The sequence below is a fragment of the Parasteatoda tepidariorum genome, chromosome 7, assembly GCF_982258835.1.
Source record: "Parasteatoda tepidariorum strain Cologne lab strain chromosome 7, Ptep-v5.0, whole genome shotgun sequence".
Lineage (NCBI taxonomy): Eukaryota > Metazoa > Arthropoda > Arachnida > Araneae > Theridiidae > Parasteatoda > Parasteatoda tepidariorum.
Window position 1 is genome coordinate 14,706,298 of NC_141761.1, and position 22,861 is coordinate 14,729,158.

General features: G+C 29.1%; 1 protein-coding gene across 1 annotated transcript; it reads right to left on the minus strand.

Moving 5' to 3' along the window:
* Nucleotides 1-393: 393 nt before the first annotated feature.
* LOC147806888 (neurofibromin-like) lies at nucleotides 394-15,963 on the minus strand. The gene is made up of 6 exons (XM_087168625.1): nucleotides 15,952-15,963; nucleotides 12,377-12,546; nucleotides 11,918-11,996; nucleotides 5,213-5,332; nucleotides 5,045-5,136; nucleotides 394-851 (listed from the first exon to the last, which is right to left on the minus strand). The coding sequence occupies exons 1-5, from the start codon at nucleotides 15,961-15,963 to the stop codon at nucleotides 5,092-5,094; spliced, it is 426 nt and encodes a 141-aa protein (XP_087024751.1). The 3' UTR covers nucleotides 394-851; nucleotides 5,045-5,091.
* Between the last annotated feature and the right edge of the window lie 6,898 nt (nucleotides 15,964-22,861).

Here is a 22,861-nt window from a genome sequence, read left to right on the forward strand (position 1 = left end):
CTTTCCGGAGCACAATCAACCCTGAATAATTCAAACAAAAAATAATTAAAAGAAAAACTATGTAAAAATTAGAGAGTAAGTCTCTCTTTATATTGCAATTAATAAATTTCTAATATGTTCAGAATTATTAATATCTGATATAATATACAGCTTATCTAATTAAGCATGATTACTTGTAATAAAGCTACAAAATGAGAAAGTGAATTCCAATTTGATTCTATCTCACATAAATTGTGTTTAAGTTAAAAAAGGGATTTTTTTTTGCTCCTATAGCAATTTAACTATTACTTCATTAAAATTAAGATGCTGTTAAATTATTGTATTTCAAGAGTAATTTAGTTTAAAGATATTCTTTTTTCAATACCTTATTTCATGTTTTAGGGGTAAAGAAAACACACACGCAATACATTTTAATTAAATTCACAAGAATCAGAAGATAATATATAAATAATAATAAAAATAAAATTATAAGTATACATAAAATATGAGTATAAATAAAGTATAATGAAATATAAAAAAATATAAATAAACATTTTAGTAAGTTAACTTGGCCGTCTTTACAGTTCTCGTTTACTTCTTCAAAAATAATCCTCTTTCAACGGAACTTTCTCATTCAAACCTCCCCCAATGACGTGAATTGTTGAACTTCATAACATGCGGCGATCCTTTCAGTTTATAGATGATTTTAAATCAAATTATTCTTGAATATGTAGGAGAATATTTAGAGTACGTTGGAGACTGTAACGAACACGACAGGGGTGGCGTACGTTCAATTATAACATACCATCATCTTCTAAACAGTTTTGCGACTTGTCGATTTTAACACTCACTTTTCCAAGTCTCTCAAGATCCTGTAATGAAAGAACACTCTCTTTATAACATGCTTTTACAATTCATAATGTTTGCAAAAACCCTTGTTTCTCATTCATAGAGGAAAAGACAAATTCAGAAAAGTGAAGCAATACCCTCTCGAGAGCACCATACTGTGTGCTTTCCCTCTACCGTATTTGAATAAGGGTACTTTTAATTATACCATTAAACATGTCAAAATTTTGCGATCAAGTGTACTCGAAAAATCATTTTTATCTTTACCTGTAACAATAGTATAATAATGATCTATTTGAAAACCATTTAGTAAATTGTATCAGAACAATAAAACATATATATGAAATGTTGACTAAATTATTATGGCAAAACTTTTACCGTTAAACCATCAGTTTCAACTGTTTTCTTTTTAACTAATACAATTATTTTTAAAGAGATGTGAACTCGTAATTTATTGTTTTTTTCGTCTGATTAAATGTAGCGATTGTTAATATGGCATTAATACGCTTGTTCAAAAAGACTAACAATTTTTTTATGTTTAACTAATTATTCATCAAATTTAATTCAATATATTTTTTCATAATACCTTGAAGTGAATTTTATTTGTTTTTTTATAAGTACGTAGATTCGTTTACATTTATTTTATTTCTGTAAGAAATAAATGTTTGGTTTTATTTTTATTAAAAAAACATAATACCTAGATAATTTTCTATCCATCTTCCCCTAACCCCATTATTTACATGTTAAGACAGCCTCGTTTAGCGCTGTTTCGCATTACGCTCCATTTTGATAGAACGTATCTTACGCGTTGAACGGGGTCTTACTGTACTCTGTCTTTTTCTTAATGCATAATTCTTTTATACGTTACTTCTATTTTTCTTATGCGTTATCATTTTGGCGCCTTTCTTAACGTGTTACTTTTCCTTACGCATAAAAATTTCATGTTTAACTGATAAGCTTTATTTTATTTTGCATGTTGCTTCTACACCTTACCTCAAAGTGTATTTTTTCTTCTTGTATATGACTTCGACATTTTTATGCGTTCCTTTTCTCATGCGTTACGTTTACGTGTTATTTTTTTAATGCGTTATTGTATACTATTATTTACCTTAAACTTCATGCTGCTCCTTACAATACATTTTAAGCGTCATTTTTATTGCTTATTACATTATTATTTTACATTGCTTTGCGCGTTTTACATTTTGGCTAAATTATTTTAAATTGCTTTACATTACTTTACATTTAAAGCTTTGGTTTATACTTTCCTATATATTTCACGGTATCTTACCCTTTATTTGCTTCGCGCTTTTCATTATACTTTACACTTTTCTTTATATTTCATGCGTTACTTACGGTATACTTTATATTATGTTTAACTTTACGGTATACTTTATATTATGTTAACTCTTTACTAATCTTTATTCTTTCAATAATTTCTACTTTTACTTTAAAGAGTAAAATGTTTAGTGAAGTAAAAAGTATGCAATACTTATATTTTAAGCTTTACTTTATACAAGTATTTTATACATTACTACAATGTACAATTCCTATTTTACTATTTATATTAATTTTTGCACTTTATTTCATGCTTAAATTTAATTTAATTTGGTTTTAGCATGATTTAATATCGGGATGATTCAGTAAAACATTATGTAATTTATGCTTCTAATTTACTAATTTAATGTTTTTTTAAAATGAAAAATAAGATTATAATCGAAGAAAACTCGACTTAGTAATTCTTAGTTATTTATGACCAAAAAATTCATTTATTTTAGGCTTTTTAATTTTATTTTATTTTTACCTCATTTTAGCACTATGTCAAAATGAACAAGGTTTAACCGCAGTTCAATAAATATAATACTTTGCTACTTTGAAATTTAATTTAAAACTTTTATTTTATTTGGATAATGTTATCATTCCTTATCAAGACTTTTCAATAAAACGTTCAATAATTTACCACGTTGTATGCCATGGGGGTCACCGGTGATCGGCCATGAGTTTGTTCGTAGAGCCACGGGGGTCACCGGTGAAGCCAAGATTATAAGAAACACATAATTCGAGTAAATTTTTAATACTTTTAATTTTTTGATACGAGGGACATAAAGAAAGTAAGTTTCCCTATTTTTTTTCCAAAGAAGAACTTATACTTTCAGGAACATATTTATTGGCAACAAGTACAGCTATGTTTCAGCTACTTTTCTACATAACCACCACCACAATTGGGACACTTGTCGTATCGTGGAATCAACTTTTGTATCCCTCTGTCGTAGAACTCTACCGCCATTGAATGGAACCAGCGTGTGACAGACGTCTTCAACTCTACGTTCTGGCCAAAACGCTTACCGGAGGACAGGAATTACTTGAGGTGCACGAAAAGGTGAAAATCGCTGGGAGCAAGATCAGGGCTGTAGGGTGGATGATCAAACAACTCCCAGCCAAATTCTGTCAAAACATCTGTGCGTCGAGCCGTATGTGGACGAACATTGTAAAACTGCTTACACCAGTGATGCGCCATCTACTTACTCAAGATGTTCGGCCCATAGACCTGACGATGAATTTCAATTTTCGCAATGCTTTGCGCATTCAAGAACTTTATCACTGACCGAACCTCGCAGGTGGCAGGAGAAGAAATAAAAGCTTCCAAAGCTGCTGGAACGAGGAGGGACCTCTTCGGCTGGCATATGATTCATACGTCAGGGATTTATTACGCATGCGCAATTGACACGGCTAATTACGTTTACTTTAAAGGAGAAAACATCGGGAAACTTACTTTCTGGATGCCTCTCGTATTATTATCGCTAATAAAATGGTTTGAAGAAATTAATGCAATATATACTGAGAAAATAATTCTGGCCAGACGAGCAAGCCATGTAAAATTAGCATGGCATTCAAGGTGTTAATACTACAGGTGATTAATCTCGAGATGGTTTTATTCTCTTTATTAGAAAGCACAGTTCCCTATTAGGACTTGTTACAAATAATTTGTCACCTATAATTCATTGATTAAAAAATTTTAATTTTTCTTCAGTCCTCGTCAAGATTTTGAACATTTCCAGCAGGAAATTTAATCATTTTACAGGGTAGCTACAAAATACATTTATACCAAAAATTATAATTAATTTTAATCAATTGGCAAAACAATTTCTCTCTCACTGTTCCTGTGATTGGCGCTTTCTATAAGTGCAGACGATTCTTGCTTAAAGCAAAGCATTTAGAATAAATTTAAGGATGCAATCGAAAGGACTGAGGTCATGTCGACCCAGGTCAGGTAGTCCACGCTCATTTCTCACAAAAATGAGCATTTTAAAACTCCTGAAAAGATACAAAAAAATCCACAGAGCCCTACTAAAATGGTTGCAGAAGTGAGCGAGAGTCTAAGCAAGTTCTGTTAAATATAGACTTGGGTTTCCACCCTTATCTCAAAAGAAAAGTTCAAGGTTTGACAACTGCTCAAAAATTAAAAAAGTTACGATGGTGCATGTTACATTTACACTTAATGTAAAGTGACAATTTAATTTCTAATTTTACTTAAGCCTTTAATTTTTCTTTAAACGCTATTCCTCTTTTTTTTCGTTTTAGCAATTTTAATCTAACTTTCTAGTTGACCTTTCTCATGATCATTGCGGTCATCGCACTTCCTGTGGGGAAAGTCAGCCAACCCCTCTATTCACGCCTTTCTTTTTCTTCTTTTAATTTTAGGGGGGCTAACTAACCAATCTCTTTCCTTTAGATTTCAAACTCTCCGCCTCTTTAAATTTAATTGGTCGTAATTTTTCTGGTCCTATACCAGTTAAGGAATTTTTAAGTCACTTAAAATACATTCTCTTTTTCTCGAGCCTTCGGGCAGGTTTCCCTTTTATTAAATCCATGATTTTTTTTAAAAAAATAGTTAAAATCATGACATTTCATGACAAATTTTGTCCAATACCGAAATTCATGACTTTCCATGATGATTTTTCATGACTTTGCAGGTGCATTTGCCTTGCCAATGAGGTGAACCAGGTTCAAATACCAGTGGTGGTTATTTGATACGAGTTTTGCTCTTGGATTGTGTTGATAACAGTGCTGAGGTATCCCCAGTGGTAGACGGATCATGTGCTAGAATTCATTTGTTATCAGGCTAACCCTAGGAGGTTTTCCTCCTCATATAACACAAATACAAGCTAATTCTATTTAAAAAAAAGTTCAGCAGATAACATTTACATTAAGAGGTGCTTACCATCAAGTGAATTATTAAAAGATAGCTAGATCATCCCACATCAAATGTTACTCTAGTGTAGGAGTTGGGGAAGTACACGTTTTTTCAATAACCTAAAATAAAATTTGATGGATTCAGTTGAAAAATACTTCTTCACAAGTAAAAAGTAAGAATCATTCTGGTACTTACTCTACATAATCGGCTAATAACTTTTAATGCAACTAGTTGAACATTAGATGAGGCTAATGCTAGGGCAGTGTTGGCCCTTATTTCGGACTGTGCTGAGCCTAAACCACCAGTAACACTCCTCTGCAAAAAGAGCAATGGTTATAAAAAAAATCAAACGCGAAAATATGGATATTATGTAATCTTGAATTCACATAGACAGCAAATTGATTATAACTAATATTAAATCGGCACTTCTATCTCAATTTAAATCCTGATGAATATATAATATTTTTAACGCAACTTCCACACTAGATAACCAATAAATACAATAGATTGAGAGAAAGTGAAATAATTTATTACATACTGATTAATTAAAATTGACAGATAATTATAATATGTGTTAATAATCGTAATAATGAATCGCCATTTTTTTAAAAATCAATTAATATTTAAGATTCTGTTGATTCACTTAACTTAAATGCTTTTCAACTATTTAAATTTCACACTTAATAAAAACCAACATCCTTTAATATATCTCTTATTTCAAGAATGCTCTTATTTGAAAAATTTCTAGGATATGTCTCTAGGCAATAATAATATAATGATAAATTACATTTTCAAAATGCTCAGAAGAGGTTTTTTGGCAATAAGATTTTCTGCACAGAGCTGATATTAAGTATATATCCAAGAAACTTGTAAAACACCTATCTGAAAATGTTACTAAGGTAAAGTTTGAAGTAAATATACTACCTAAACAAAATGCCAATTTTTAACTTATGTATGGTGTTTTCAATAGGAATGTAAACAATAACAATCTCGAGCTCGGCACCTACTCTAGTTCCGGTTAAAAAGTTTGCAGCTGCTTACTACACGTTATTCTGATAGGCGATGTTTTCAAACGGATAATTTTGTTTTCAATAAAAGAAATAAATTAGATAATTTCTGAGCTCAAATCTGCCGTATTTCATAAGATATTAATGTTAGTATGTAATTCTGGGGAGTTTGGAGTGAAGATTTGTTTTAGTTATTTTGTTATTTATTATTAAAAAAGGTGACATGGTTGCTAGATTTTGAATATCTCGCTTTTTTGGCAGTCTTGATTTGGCCTCTTTCCATTTGTTTATTACTGTTTGTTCGTGTTGCAAGCTGTGCCCCATCTTACGTTGGTGTTAACACTTTTAGTATTGTAAACACAAGTATTGTTAGAATTGTAAACATAAGTAATAAGTAATCAAATACATTGTTTGCAAGAATCTCAAAACCAAATGATGCCAAATGCCTTTAAAATACAACTGAAACAGAAAAGTTTAATACAAACAATATCGCTAGCATATTAAAATTTCATGTTTAAAATATTGTACAACAATCAATTAAACATTTTTATTTGAATATAGACAGATTTTTATTTGAATATAGGCTAATCTGTATGTTTTTGATGCATCATTATTTATATTAATTTGTAAATGATTACAAAATAAACAATAATATGGTCGATTCAAAATGGTGATTATGGAGAATTTAGAGCTTTGATTAAATTATATATTTTAAATAAATTCCTATTAGAAATAATCTAATACTGTAAAAATTTAGTTAAACTATAAGAAAAAAAATATTTGACAAATGTTGGGTATGCATACTGACTTTTAAAGAATGCTATGTCAAAATATTTGGGGGAAGGGGCGAACTATATTTAATACATATTTACAACTTTGAAATATGTGAATTGTTAGAGAATTCTCCTTCTATATGATTTTTTCAACCATGAATTGATGATTTTGAATTCTCATAGTATCTTTTTACATTAATGTTCTTTTATATTAATCAAATTTTAAAATAAGCAATAGAAGAAAATAAGCAATTGTTTATTTAACACTTTTCGCAACGTTTTTTGTTGCCTTGTCATAAAGAGTTTTGCAGTTTGAATTTTTTTCATTGCAATGATAAAGATAAAAATAAATTTTCAGTAAACAAGTTTTCCATGTTAAAATAATTATTAATTAATCAATTACTTTTTAGTTAAAACCATTGCATTTTAGAATGTAAGAAATTTTATTCACAAGTCTAACACTGTTGTTACATTATTTGAATTTCCTGCTTAATATATTGTAAAATGATGAGTTAAATATCTTTATTTTCATTTCATGAATATAGACAGTTTTTTTTGATGTATGATTAATTATATTAATTTATAAATGATAGCAAATAGTTAAAAAATAAGCAACAATATGGTCTATTCAAAGTGTGTTTACGTTAAATGAAGAACAGTGCTTAAAAGGTATTAAATTTTTATTTAAGAAGTTTTTAAAAGAAATGTGAACATTTCCTAGTGGCTCTATGAGCTTATACAATGTGCAAATATATTTTAATAGTTAAGTGTCATTGCACTTAATCTTTAAAAAAAATTAAAAAGTATTGAATTTGATATATTTTTGTATCTGTATATATACTTGAATATTCACTTCAATTGAAAAGGGCCTAAGCGTTTTGAACTATAATTTCTTCTATTTTTAAAAAATAATATTAATTAAGAAAGAATAAAATTATTATTTGAAAGTGGTTATAAGTGAAATATTATTCTATTCTTGCTCGGTGATACTGAGAGTTTATGGTGTAGGTATTGTTACGGAAATCTACCCATTGAATTGTAAACATTTTCTAATGAAATGATTTAAGTTTTAAAGAAATATTCAATGCTTAATAGTTTTAAATTTACTTTAACTAATTTAATGTTATAAAGTAATGTAGAGATTTAAATTTAGTGTTTTCAATGTAAAGTTAACTTTTTTCGCTTATAATTTTAGCTTCGTCTGCTGGATAAACAAGCTTATCTACCAAGAAGGAGCCATTCAGTTTTAAGATAGGTGCTGTACAATGCAAAAGGGAAATTAATATTCTGGTAGAAAACTGGGAACCATATATTCGATCCTGACAGAAAACAAAACGACTGGAGGTTCTCTTTAAATCTGCCGGAGCTGAAAGTTTGAAGAAAGGTGCATCCCTGTGTAATATGCATTAATGTCGCTGACCATTTTATAAAATCTTTCAATAAAGCAAAGATTTTCAGTTTATTGCTCTGAAATATAGTACAGTTGCACAAAAACAAAAAATTGAATTGAAGAAAAACTTTAATCTGCATGAAATGACTGTAACGTTTTCAAACTTCTTTAAATTTAAAAATAATAATAATTAAAATGATAACTCATGGTCCTACTGTTGCTTTTTGAAATAAAAATAATTTTATTTAATTATAAATACGTGTTCTTAACTTATATTTAAAAAAAAAAAGAATATCGATAAGCTTATATTAAACAATGATGTTAAGAATGTATTGCTTTTATAGTTGAGTAAAGTTATATTTATATTGTGTTTTGTTTTAAAATAAAATAATTAAGTAGTGAAATGTGTGTAATGATTTTATTTTATTTATTTTTTTATTCTTAACTACTGCATTGTGCAATTTATTCTAGTTATTATAGTTATGTTTAAGTGTTATGAAAATTCAAGAAATTTTGAAGATATCAGAAGCAATTTTATTTTAACATCATTGTTGAACATTAACTGTAACTTATGAGCAACTTTAGTTCAATACTACTAGCATTGTTTTTATTACTTCAATTTTGCAGTTCAAATTTGAGGTAAGAAGTGTATATATATTTTTACGATGTTTAAATTAATGTAATTGTAAAATAATGATAATAGTAAAAATTTATTTGGCTTAATATTTAAAATTTAGCAGAACATTTATTTACATTATTGTAAAAACAGAAAATTTAAATCAGTGAAGAATCTTGTTTAAATTTTTATATATAAGGTTCTTTGCAAAAGCAACTTTTTTAAATGCATAATATATGTTTTTTTCTTAAGACTAATTCTTCATAACACATACTATATAATCAGAGAAAAACAAAGAATGGAATTGTCTTAATCAAAAATCTATTCTGTTATAGTAACTTTCTCAAAAGAGTAATTGATTGTAGTCAAATTTTTATCATTAATACTAAAGGCAACTTTTAAAAGATAACGTAAAAAAAAATTATTATTTTTTAGTCTCATTCTTGTATGCAATTATGTGTTTGTGCAAATTTAATTTAGATAACACAAAATATTTACTGACAGTTTTGAAATTAAAATGTTCTGTAAATTTTTTGCAAAGATTGTTAGTTTAATTGAACATAACACCTTTAAATAATTATCGAATTGATGAAAATTTCTTATGTGCCCATAAAAGTTATTTTAACATTATAAAAATTTTATCAATTTTCATGTTATTAGTTGCTTTCCCGGTTTCATTCTCTGGAAAAATTTCTACCTTGCTTTGAAGTTCTGTTTTTAAGTGTTTTGCTAAATAAAATTTCAAATACTAAAAGAATAAAGTTGCGTAAGTATTTCTCCATTTAGCAATTCCAGTGAAAAGAGAAGGGGAAAAAATATGTGTAAATTTGTTGAAGTAAGTAATTTGAATATTTTTAAATTTTGTTCTTTATTGTGCCAATTATTACAAGAAATGTCCACTTAAAAATCGAACAATTTTAATATTAAAAAGGGAAAAAATTTCAAGTTTAAATTTCCATTCTGTTCAAATGTAAATATATAACTTTATAATTATATAGTGTGGTTTTTATTACATAATTTCAGAATATAAATAACTAATGATAATTGTGAAATTACACATGGCTGAAGTTACACATTTAAAAAATATGTATATTACAAACTAACAAATTAATTTGAGATTTTGATAAAATAAGCCCAGGTTTTTAAAAAAATTAAGAGTAGGGTAAACTAACCAGTGAAGGAACACTTAAGCTTCGCTTGCCTTTTAAAAAATCATATTAATTTCAAAATTCGTAATTTTATTTAAATGACAGTGACAACATATTTGCTACTAATTGCAAATTATGTAAAAAAATTGTGGAGAAGTTACATAATATTATTTTAAAGTTTTGGAGGTTCAAATAACAATTAGTAAGAAGACCAAGTGAAGGAACAGCTCTTACCAGTGAAGGAACACAAAATTTCCCAGTGAAGGAACACTTAAATTTGGTTATTTTTTAATGCTCTTTATGAATTTATATGCCATACAAATATCTAAAAAGAAGCCTGTTCTTGAAATTATAACATACAAATACGTGGAAAATATTAACTTTTTTTTGTAATCATGAATTGAAAAGTAAAGTGTCAACATATTAACACATACTTTTCATTCACTGGGAAATCTATGCCCAGTAAAGGAACATGCCTGTTCCTTCACTGGTTAGAAGTTGTTTTTCGTATTTTTAACATACTTTTGATGCGGAACATCACTAAAGGTACAAGAAAATTAAAGTTTTTCCTTTACTTTCATTAACTTAGAAAAAAAAACAGTAAAGGAACACTTGTTCCTTCACTGGTTTTTCATTGTTTGGTGATCCAGTGAATAAACACCCCTTAGTACTTGATTATGCTATGATGCTTAAAAAAAATAAAACATGACTTCAATAACTATATTTTGAATTCTTATTTTCACAGTGAGAAAAATAAAACTATTACACGCAAGTAATTCTACTTCAAAATAAACACTCTCCATATAACTTTTTCAAAGAAACAAGGTGTTGCAGAAGTAATAACAAATTTAAAAAATTTTCCAGAGAAGTCTATGTGACCAGGTAATCCAAAACATTGCTAGATGACTTCCTATTGTTTGGCAGTAAGCTATTGTTACCAATCAATCTAAAGAAAAACTTTCAAATTCTTATTTTTAATTAATATATATGAAATGTTTCTTCACTGGGTAGTGTTCCTTCACTGGTTGGTTTACCCTACATATTAAAATTAAAGACTTAAAAATTATTAATGATATAAAATTTGTCAGAAAACCCATTGTATGAATAAAAGAAAAAAATATCAATAAAAGTTGCAATAAAATATTATTTCCTAATTAAGTTTGAAATATTCAAAAAAATCAGCTGAACATAAGATATACTTTGGAGTAAGGAGGAGAAAAATGGAAGGTAGCAGAATTCGCTAATATAATTTTATTTAGTATTTCTGTATTGCTAAGTAAATAATGCATGGAATGACATAAATCTATTGTTCTGTGTTTTACTGCTTCACAACAATGCAGAAAATTAAGTAAAATTGCATCGCCGAATTATTCTACTAACATCCATGTCTTCCTCTTGCTAACTCCAAAAAAATAAAAAGCAAAATAATATCAGAAAATACGAAATCTAATATTATATAGCATCAAAACTAATGCAAAATAATAGTATGGCGAACGCTAGATAACATAAGTTTGCATAGAATGCAATATTATATAATGCTGAGCAAACAGCGACCTCTTGTATCTTTCTAATATTAGAAGTTGTGCAAGATAACGTTAGATTTTGTCGATTTTCTGATTTTATCTAATATTAGGTGCTACTTGGGTTATTACTTTATGATTATTACTTTATTCTCTATTCTAAACTTACCTATTTATGAATTATGTTTCTATCACAATGCTTAAAAGAAGTATAATATATTTAGTTTTAGGCAGCTGATATTTATATTTAATTCTGCATCAGTAATCACTAAACAAGTAAATTTTTTGGGGGAAAAACAGCTTTTCTAAAGATAGTATAAATGTAAATCACTTGACACTATAACTGCTTATCATTCTACTATTTAGACTTTTATCAACACAAATCATACATTGGTAATAACCAGACTATAAAAATGCTACTAAACGAGTATCTAAATGTATCTTACCTTAATGAAACTATCAAGCACTGTAACAAGAAGATTAGATACTTGACCCCCACATCTTTGCTTGGATACAAGGATACATCTTAAGAATAAGAAAACATAATGTGAGTCTGGATTAAAGCTTGGTGATTTTTAAGCATAGGAAGTAAATAATAAAATTCCAAAAAATAATTAACTCTACTTCTACATTGCAATGCCATTTTAAGATTTTTATCAATATTTAAAATATAATGAAATCGATAAAAAATTAAATAAAATCAATTATAGGCTAAATTACATAAAATAAAATTAACAATTTCAAAAGAGAATGGAATTATCAATTAACAAACAGAATTTTTAATACATAAATATTTGTAAGCATTTAGTTTCATGAAAGGATGTAATATACATTTATTTCACAATAAGTATATAAAAAAAGTAGAAAATAAGAAATAATCACTTTTTTATAACATTTCTAGATACCTTGTTAAATAGGGAAGACATGCAGTTATATACTCCAAACACAAATGTTTTAGCTCAATCGTTGAAGATCTAAATCCTTGAATACATTCTTCGAGAAATTCCAGAGTTAAATGCAAGCTTTTCAGTGATTTGCTTGATGAAAATAGTGTTATTTGAAGGAATGCATAATTCTATAATATAGAAAATATAAAATAAGATATTTCCTAATTAATTTTATACTAATTTTATGCTCGACAATAAATACTTAATTCCTAAGACTTTGAAAAAAATCTCAACACAGAATTTTTAAATTATCAAAAGTTGTGTACTAAAAACAAGAGAACATATCTAAGGCATAATTAAAATCTTGAATTTCTTTTATAATGATGCTTCATGGAAAAAATACAATACAGAACAAAAAAAAATAATCAAACAAAATAAAATAAATTTTAAAACTAGTTACGCCGATTTTTCTGGAAGAACCAATAACAGAGTAGGTTTGAGTACCAAAGATTCAGTGGTATAAATTAATGAAAAATTAGATTTGAGTACTGAAATTCAGTAGTGGAAACAACTGAACAACTAGGTTTGAGTATCATCAAAAAGCCGCCATAGTCAAGCTGAACAAAAATTATAACCTAAAATCAACTCAATGAAATTTGTATATGTATTGTTGCAAAAGCTTTTTCTAAGCTAAAAGCTAAAATTTTTTCATCTTTCTTTATGTTTGTAATCCTATTGACATCTAGGATACTATTCAATGCTCATGCTGGGACTATGTTTGTTTAAATTTAAAAATTAAGTTTCCTTTCATTTGCTTCTTTTTTTTGTTTCTAAACATTTGCATATAAATTTTTTTTAACACACTTAAACAATTTAAATACTTTTAATAATTATGAGCCATTTTTTTAACTATAACAAATTTCTGTAATGTAGGGTCAATTACTAAAAAATTGAAGAGGATATAAATCTGTTAACCAAAACAATTATACATTGCTTGTTATTAATTATTGTATTTGCCGAGAAAGATTTAATTTTTCAAAATAAAGAATGGATGGTTTTACCATGGAGGTAGGAGTAGATGGAGGAGACACTAGCAGAAATTAGTGAAGCCGAAATTTTGCAATGTTAACTGCGAAATTAACCGTCGGCCATCTTACATACTTCTAAACATTGGCAGTTGTAGCTCGTTTATGCTTGAATTGTGGCATGTTCAGACAGTCATTATCGTTTTTATTTTATTCGTTATTCGACTAGTCTTACTTTGTCTGATTATTTTTACTTGGAAATTACGTCTTTTACCAGATAATTATGACTTCTTGAAATCTGAAAATTAATATTTTTTACTGATGTTATGAAAACCAGAAAGTATCCCATTGCATTGAAAATATGAAATAGATAAAAAAAAATTTAAATTTATTAAAAATCTAATATTATATACAAGTGATTGCATATAATATTAGATAATAATAAAGTACTCCAAGATTATATATACATTTATTCTAAGCTTTATAGTGATTTAGTTTTTACTTAATGTTAAGGTATTGATAGTTTTTGTTCTATACCTTCATTTAATGTAATTTCTCTATAAAAAAAAAATAATAATTTTTTTTAAAGCGTAGGGTTTTCTAATCCCTAAACAAAGTTCTTTTTTAAATGAAAATGATTTATTTTAAATTTAGCAATAATCAATTTTCTATTTATAGAGAATATATATATATATATTTAAGGATTTGTGAAGTTAAACCTTTTTAAAGAAATTGTTTATTGCTCTTGGGGCTAAGATATTTTGAGTTAGTCACTAGAATACTGTGATAATATTTTCTCAATCTCTAATTTTTATTTATTTTTAAGAAATATTTTGACAAAAAATTTTTTAAACTAATTTACTTAGTAAGCAATTAAAAATGTCATATTTTAAGTATTCATAAAATTCTCATAGTATAAATTATTTAGGTATATTAATATGGATTTGTATAGACTAATTTTTAGCAAGAGAAATGAACAGATATTATGTATTGCACTTTCTGAAATTCTTTTTTTAACAAGAAACATCTTTCAATATTGTGGTATTCAATTTCATTTTCTATATTGAGCTATGAGTTAGCTCCATGGATGTGACATATTCATAACCGCTCAGAGCTTGTTCTTTAAATTCTAATTTTTCTTAACATAATAAGTTAATCTACCTTTACTAGTATAATAAGTTTGAACTTATAAAACTCCCAGGGTGGTTTAAATTTTACATTTCTTAATAAATGTAATTATATTTTTTAAGTTGTATTGATAAATGCATAGCAATCGTAAAATGAAATAGATTTACTTTTGTTTTAAAAATTCTCTAAGTTAAAGTATTTTTTTTTTCTAAATGTTTTTGTTGTATACCTTCATTGAAAACATTAAATGTGTTTTTCTCTACATTTAAGAATCTTTTTCTGGATTTGTAAAGTTCAATGCATCCTTCTAAGGAAATTTTTAGTTGCTTTTTGTTGTATACATTAAATGTACATACCTTTATTGAAAACATTGAACATGTTTCTCTCTCAATGTATATATATATATATATATTTATTATTATTATTGTTTTTTTTAATGCATAGAATTTTCTAATCCCTAAGCTAATTTTTTTTTTCTTTCAAATTTAATAATTTTGAAAACAGCCATATTCAATTTATAAACAATATATATATATATATTTAAGGATCTGTTTCTAGATTTTTCAAAGTGCCTTTGCTCAGGTTTAAGAATTTTTTTTTGAATAATCACTAGAATACTGCGATAATATTTTATTAATCTGTAACATATTTTTCCTTTTTTTAATAAATATTTTGACATAATTTTTTTAAAATTGATTTACTTTGTATGCAATTAAAAATGTCCTATTTAAGTATTCATAAAACTGTCAAAGTATAAATCTTCATATGTATATAGATTTATTTTCAGCAAGAGAAATTTGTATAAATTTGTATTTCACTTTCTGAAATCATTCTTTAAGAATAAACATCTTTCAATACTGTGGTATTCAATTTATTTCTATATTGAGCTTAGAGTTAGTTCCATGGATGCAACACATTCATAACTACCTAATATTTTTTTTTCTTGTCTTCTCGTAAAAATAATTAGTTACCTGACTTTATGGACCTATGAATTAAAACTATTAGAGTAGTATAAATTTTAAATTTCTAGATAATAAACTTTTTTATCTTCTTGAAATTGCATTGAAAAGTGCATAGTGATTGTTAAATGAACTTGACCTAATATAAACTTTACCAAGAATTCCATTTGCTTTAAAAATTCTGTCAAGTTGAAATGTTTTTTCTGAAAGTTAGAAATACGAAAATTCTAACGGCTAAATAAAAATGGAGAAAGCTTGGATGGATGGATCTCTTATTTAACTTAAAAGACTAAACTTGACACTTTAAATCAAATTAAGAACCCTTCAAAACCGCCCTCCAAGCTCCGTTAAAAAGCATGGATTAACAACAAATAGAAAGATGTATGAGCGCACAACGACGCAGCAAGTAAGATGGCCACGAACTCTTGCGGTTGCTTTCCCTTGAAAGGAGTGGGTCAATGGGAGTGTCTTCTCCACTTACTCCTAGCTCCATGGGTTTTACTGAGGGAGCCTCTTTAAATGGTTGCACAATACTAACAAAAGTTATTTTTTAATTCCTTAAATATTATAATTATATTGTCTTAAAGATAAATGAAAAGTCCTATATCATTTTTATTTAATTATTATTCTTGAAGATTAAATCCAAGCTTTATTTGTTGCTCTAACTGCACATAAATTTCAAGCACATTACAAATCAGCTTCGATTGAAGAAAATAATAGACATCTATCTGATAATAACAAAAAATAAACTTCTATTTGATACGAAAATATCGTTGACGAATCGAAATTCTTATTTAAGAAAAGTTAAATGTTCGATCCAAACTCATGTTGATGCATGATTTTTCTTACTAACAATGAATAGACATTAAAAAAATATTGAATTAACTAAGGTTTTTATTGTGAAAATTTCTTGTTGATCATAAATCAATTTTAAGTTAATTTTCGATAAAAAATGTTTTACATTTCAATTTCAAAAACTTTTGAAGCTTCTTGAAAAAAACTCATTAAAAAAATCTAGTTAAGTTAGGGTTTATTTTTAAAAAAATATTTTCTTTTAAAAATGCTTTAAGTAAGGATATATCTTAAAACCAATGGGAATGTGGAGATGGAATGGACCAACATAATTTAGGGAAACAAGATACATGAAAACTAAATTAGTTCTTAAACAGAAATAATATAAGGAGTTTTTATAAATACAAAAAATAAGTAAATAAAGAATTTTCATGAATGAAAAAAAATAAAAAAGTGGCATTAAAGCAGCTTTTAGATAGGTTATGTAATAGAATAAGGGGAAATTGGCTACGGGGCTACACTATATATACGAATATTGGGGAAAAAGCTTTGAATCTAATTTGCGTTTGGTTATTAGAATGACTACCGTTAACTAATTCTTATTTTATAGCCTTAAGTGTTTAAGAGGGATCAAGGGTATTGGAACGCTAACAATTTCTAACAACAAAGATCATGAAGCGTTAAAATTTGAATTCAGAGCATCAATTTCCTGCAGCCATAAAAATGTGTTTTTTTTGGGGGGGGGGGTAACAGTTTTTAAGGATGGCTGAAGATCTTCAATTGGAAAATCTCATCTTACAGCCTTAACTGTTTAAGAGGGATCAAGGGTATTGAAAAGCTAACGATTTCTGACAAAGATCATTAAGCGTTAAAATTTTAATTCGGAGAATCAATTTCCTGCTGAGATAAAAATGTGTTTTTTTTTGGGGGGGGGGGGGGTAACAGTTTTTAAGGATGACTGAATATCTTAAATTGGCGAAAGTTTTTGAAAATAAGTTTACATTTTTCGCCGACCAATGGAGGAAAATGCTTTGAATCTAATTTGCGTTAGGCTATTAGAATAGCTAACGTCAACTACTAGTAAAGTAATTATTTTATAATTGTTTAGAAGGGATCAAAGGAAAAAGGTTATTGGAACGCTAAGTATTTCTAACAAAGATCTTGAAGCGTTAAAATTTGAATTCAGAGTATCAATTTCTTACAGTGCAAAAGACATTTTTTTTTTGGGGGGGGGGGTCGAAAACAGTTTTTGAGGATGGCAGAAGATCTTAAATTTGCGAAAGTTTTTGAAAATAAGTTCACACTTTTGGCCGACTATTGGGGGAAAACGCTTTGAACTTCATTTGCATTTGGCTATTGGAATGGCTAACGTTAACTAATTCTTATTTTATAGCCGTAACTGTTTAAGAGGGAATAAGTGTATTGGAACGCTAATGATTTCTGACAAAGATCTTTAAGCGTTAAAATTTGAATTCAGAGTATCAAGTTCTTACAGTGCTAAAGACCTTTTTTTCGGGGGGGGGGGAACAGTTTTTGAGGATTGCTGAAGATCTTCAATTGGCGAAAGCGTTTGAAAATGAGTTCACACTTTTGACCGACTATTGGAGGAAAACGCTTTGAATCTAATCTGCGTTTGGGTATTAGAATGGCTAGCGTTAACAAATGGAAAACTAATTCTTTTATAGCAGTTTAAGAGGGATCAAGGGAAAAAAGGATTTAGGGACATAACGATTTCTGACAAAGATATTGAAGCGTTAAATTTTGAATTCAGAGTATCAATTTCCTGCAGCGATAAAAATGTGTTTTTTTGGGGGCGGGGGGGGCAACAGTTTTTAAGGATGGCTGAAGATCTTAAATTGGCGGAAGTTTTTGAAAATAAATTCACACTTTTGGCCGAATATTGGAGGAAAACACTTTGAATTTCATTTGCGTTAGGCTATTAGAATGGCTAACGTTAACTAATTATAAACTAATTATTTTATAGCAGTTTAAGAGGGATCAAGGGTAAAAGGTTATTGGAACGCTAATGATTTCTGACAAAGATCTTGAAGCGTTAGAAATTGAATTCAGAATATCAATTTCTTGCAGCGCTACAAACGTGTTTTTTTTTTGGGGGGGGGGGACATAGTTTTTGAGGAAGGCAGAAGATCTTAAATTGGCGAAAGTTTCTGAAAATAAGTTGAAATTTTGACCGACTATTGGTGAAAACGCTTTGATTCTAATTTGCGTTTGGCTATTAGAATGGCTAACGTTAACTTATTCATATTTTATAGCTGTAACTGTTTAAGAGGGATCAAGGGTAATAGGATATTTGAACGCTAACGATTTCTGACAAAGATCCTGAACCGACTATTGGGGGAAAACGCTTTGAATTTCATTTGCGTTAGGCTATTAGAATGGCTAACGTTAACTAATTCTTATTTTATAGCCGTAATTGCTCAAGAGGGATAAAGGGTAATGGAATGCTAACGATTTTTGACAAAGAGTTTGAAGCGTTAAAATTTGAATTCAGAGTATCAATTTCTTACAGCGCTAAAGACATTTTGGGGGGGGGGTCGAAAACAGTTTTTGAGGAAGGCAGAATATCTTAAATTTGCGAAAGTTTTAGAAAATAAGTTCACACTTTTTGGAGACTATTGGGGGAAAAAGCTTTGAATCTAATTTGCGTTTGGCTATTAGAATGGCTAACGTTAACTAATGTGAAACTAGCTATTATATAGCAGTTTAAGAGGAATAGAGGGTCAAAGGTTATTGGAACGCTAACGATTTCTAACAAAGATCTTGAAGCGTTTAAATTTGAATTCAGAGTATCAATTTCTTACAGTGCTAAAGACATTTGGGGGGGGGGGTCCGAAACAGTTTTTGAGGAAGGCAGAATATCTTAAATTTGCGAAAGTTTTGGAAAATAAGTTCGCACTTTTGGCCGACTATTGGGGGAAAACGCTTTGAATCTAATTTGCGTTTGGCTATTAGTATGGCCACCGTTAACTAATGGTAAACTAATTCTTATTTTACTGCAGTGACTGTTTATGAATGGTCAAAGTTATTGGAAAGCTAACGTTTTCTGACAAAGATCATTAAGCGTTAAAATTTTAATTCAGAGAATCAATTTCCTGCAGAGATAAAAATGTGTTTTTTTTTGGGGGGGGGGGGACAGTTTTTGAGGAAGGTCTAAGATCTTAAATTAGCGAAAGTTTTTCAAAATTAGTTCTCATTTTTAATAGACTATTGGAGGAAAACGCTTTGAATTTCATTTGCGTTAGGCTATTAGAATGGCTAACGTTAACTAATTCTTATTTTATAGCCTTAACTGTTTAAGAGGGATCAAGGGTATTGAAACGCTAACGATTTCTGACAAAGATCATAAAGAGTTGAAATTTGAATTCAGAGTATCAATTTCCTGCAGCGATAAAAATGTGTTTTTTTGGGGGCGGGGGAACAGTTTTAGGCAGACTGAAGATCTTAAATTGGTTGAGTTTTTGAAAATTAGTTCTCATTTTTAATAGACTATTGGAGGAAAACGCTTTGAATTTCATTTGCGTTAGGCTATTAGAATAGCTAACGTTAACTAATTCTTATTTTATAGCCGTAATTGCTTAAGAGGGATAAAGGGCAATGGAATGCTAACGATTTTTGACAAAGAGTTTGAAACTATAAAATTTGAATTCAGAGTATGAATTTCTTACAGTGCTGAAGACCTTTTTTTTGGGGGGGGGGGGATAAACAGTTTTTGAAGAAGGCTAAAGATCTTAAATTAGCGCAAGTTTTTGAAAATAAGTTCACTTTTTTGACCGATAATTGGGGGAAAACGTTTTGACTCTAATTTGCGTTAGGCTGCCGTTAACTAATGGTAAACTAGTTCTTATTTTATAGCTGTAACTGTTTATGAATAGTCAAGGGTAAAAGACTATTGGAACGCTAACGATTTCTAACAAAGATCATGAAGCGTTAAAATTTGAATTCAGAGTATCAATTTCTTACAGCGCTAAAGACATTTTTTTTGGGGGGGGGGGTCGAAACAGTTTTTGAGGAAGGCAGAATATCTTAAATTTGCGAAAGTTTTAGAAAATAAGTTCACACTTTTTGGAGACTATTGGGGGAAAAAGCTTTGAATCTAATTTGCGTTTGGCTATTAGAATGGCTAACGTTAACTAATGTGAAACTAGCTATTATATAGCAGTTTAAGAGGGATAGAGGGTAAAAGGTTATTGGAACGCTAACGATTTCTAACAAAGATCATGAAGCGTTTAAATTTGAATTCAGAGTATCAATTTCTTACAGTGCTAAAGACATTTTTTTGGGGGGGGGGGGTCGGAAACAGTTTTTGAGGAAGGCAGAATATCTTAAATTTGCGAAAGTTTTAGAAAATAAGTTCACACTTTTGGCCGACTATTGGGGGAAAACGCTTTTAATCTAATTTGCGTTTGGCTATTAGTATGGCTACCGTTAACTAATGGTAAACTAATTCTTATTTTACAGCTGTGACTTTTTATGAATGGTCAAAGTTATTGGAAAGCTAACGTTTTCTGACAAAGATCATTAAGCGTTAAAATTTTAATTCAGAGAATCAATTTCCTGCAGAGATAAAAATGTGTTTTTTTTGGGGGGGGGGGACAGTTTTTGAGGAAGGTCTAAGATCTTAAATTAGCGAAAGTTTTTCAAAATAAGTTCACTTTTTTGATCGATAATTGGGGGAAAACACTTTGAATCTCATTTGCGTTAGGCTATTAGAATGGCTAACGTTAACTAATTCTTACTTTTTAGCCGTAATTGCTTAAGAAGGATCAAGAGTATTGGAACGTTAACGATTTCTGACAAAGATCTTGAAGCGTTAAAATTTGAGTTCAGAGTATCAATTTCCTGCAGCGCTAAAAACGTGTTTTTTTTTGGAGGGGGGACAAAGATTTTAAGGCAGACTGAAGATCTTAAATTGGGGAAAGCTTTTGAAAGAAAGTTCACACTTTCGGCAGACCATTGGAGGAAAATGCTTTGAATTTCATTTGCATTTGGCTATTGGAATGGCTAACGTTAACTAATTCTTATTTTATAGCCGTAACTGTTTAAGAGGGATCAAGGGTATTGAAAAGCTAACGATTTCTGACAAAGATCATTAAGCGTTAAAATTTTAATTCAGAGAATCAATTTCCTGCTGAGATAAAAATGTGTTTTGGGGGGGGGGGGGTAACAGTTTTTAAGGAAGACTGAATATCTTAAATTGGCGAAAGTTTTTGAAAATAAGTTCACATTTTTCGCCGACCATTGGAGGAAAATGCTTTGAATCTAATTTGCGTTAGGCTATTAGAATAGCTAACGACAACTACTAGTAAAGCAATTATTTTATAATTGTTTAGAAGGGATCAAAGGAAAAAGGTTATTGGAACGCTAAGTATTTCTAACAAAGATCTTGAAGCGTTAAAATTTGAATTCAGAGTATCAATTTCTTACAGTGCTAAAGACCTTTTTTTCGAGGGCGGGGAACAGTTTTTGAGGATTGCTGAAGATCTTCAATTGGCGAAAGCGTTTGAAAATGAGTTCACACTTTTGACCGACTATTGGAGGAAAACGCTTTGAATCTAATCTGCGTTTGGGTATTAGAAAGGCTACCGTTAACTAATGGTAAACTAATTATTTTATAGCTGTTAAAGAGGGAACAAGGGTAAAAGGTTATTGGAACGCTAATAATTTCCGACAAAGATCTTTGAAGCTTTAAAATTTGAATTCAGAGTATAAATTTCCTGCAGCGATAAAAATGTGTTTTTTTTTTGGGGGTGGGTAACAGTTTTTAGGATTTCAGAAGATCTTAAATTGGCGAAAGTGTTTGAAAATAAATTCACACTTTTGGCCGACTATTGGGAGAAAACATTGAATCTAAATTGCGTTAGGCTATTAGAATGGCTAACGTTAACTAATGGCAAGCCGATTATTTTATAGCAGTTTAAAAGGGATCAAGGGAAAAAGGTTATTGGAGCGCTAAGTATTTCTAACAAAGCGCTTGAAGCGTTAAAATTTGAATTCAGAGTATCAATTTCCTGCAGCGATAAAAATATGTTTTTTTTGGGGGGGGGGGGGTAACAGTTTTTAAGGATGGCTGAAGATCTTAATTTGGCGAAAATTTTTGAAAATAAGTTCACACTTTTGGCCGACTATTGGAGGAAAACGCTTTGAATTCCATTTGCGTTAGGCTATTAGAATAGCTAACGTTAACTAATTCTTATTTTATAGCCGTAATTGCTTAAGAGGGATAAAGTACAATGGAATGCTAACGATTTTTGACAAAGAGTTTGAAGCTATAAAATTTGAATTCAGAGTATGAATTTCTTACAGTGCTGAAGACCTTTTTTTTGGGGGGGGGGATAAACAGTTTTTGAAGAAGGCAAAAGATCTTAAATTAGCGAAAGATTTTGAAAATAAGTTCACTTTTTTGACCGATAATTGGGGGAAAACATTTTGAATCTAATATGCGTTAGGCTATTAGAATGGCAAACGTTAACTAATGGCAAGCCAATTAATTTATAGCAGTTTAAGAGGGATCAAGGGTAAAAGGTTATTGGAACGCTAACGATTTCTAACAAAGACCTTGAAGCGTTAAAATTTTAATT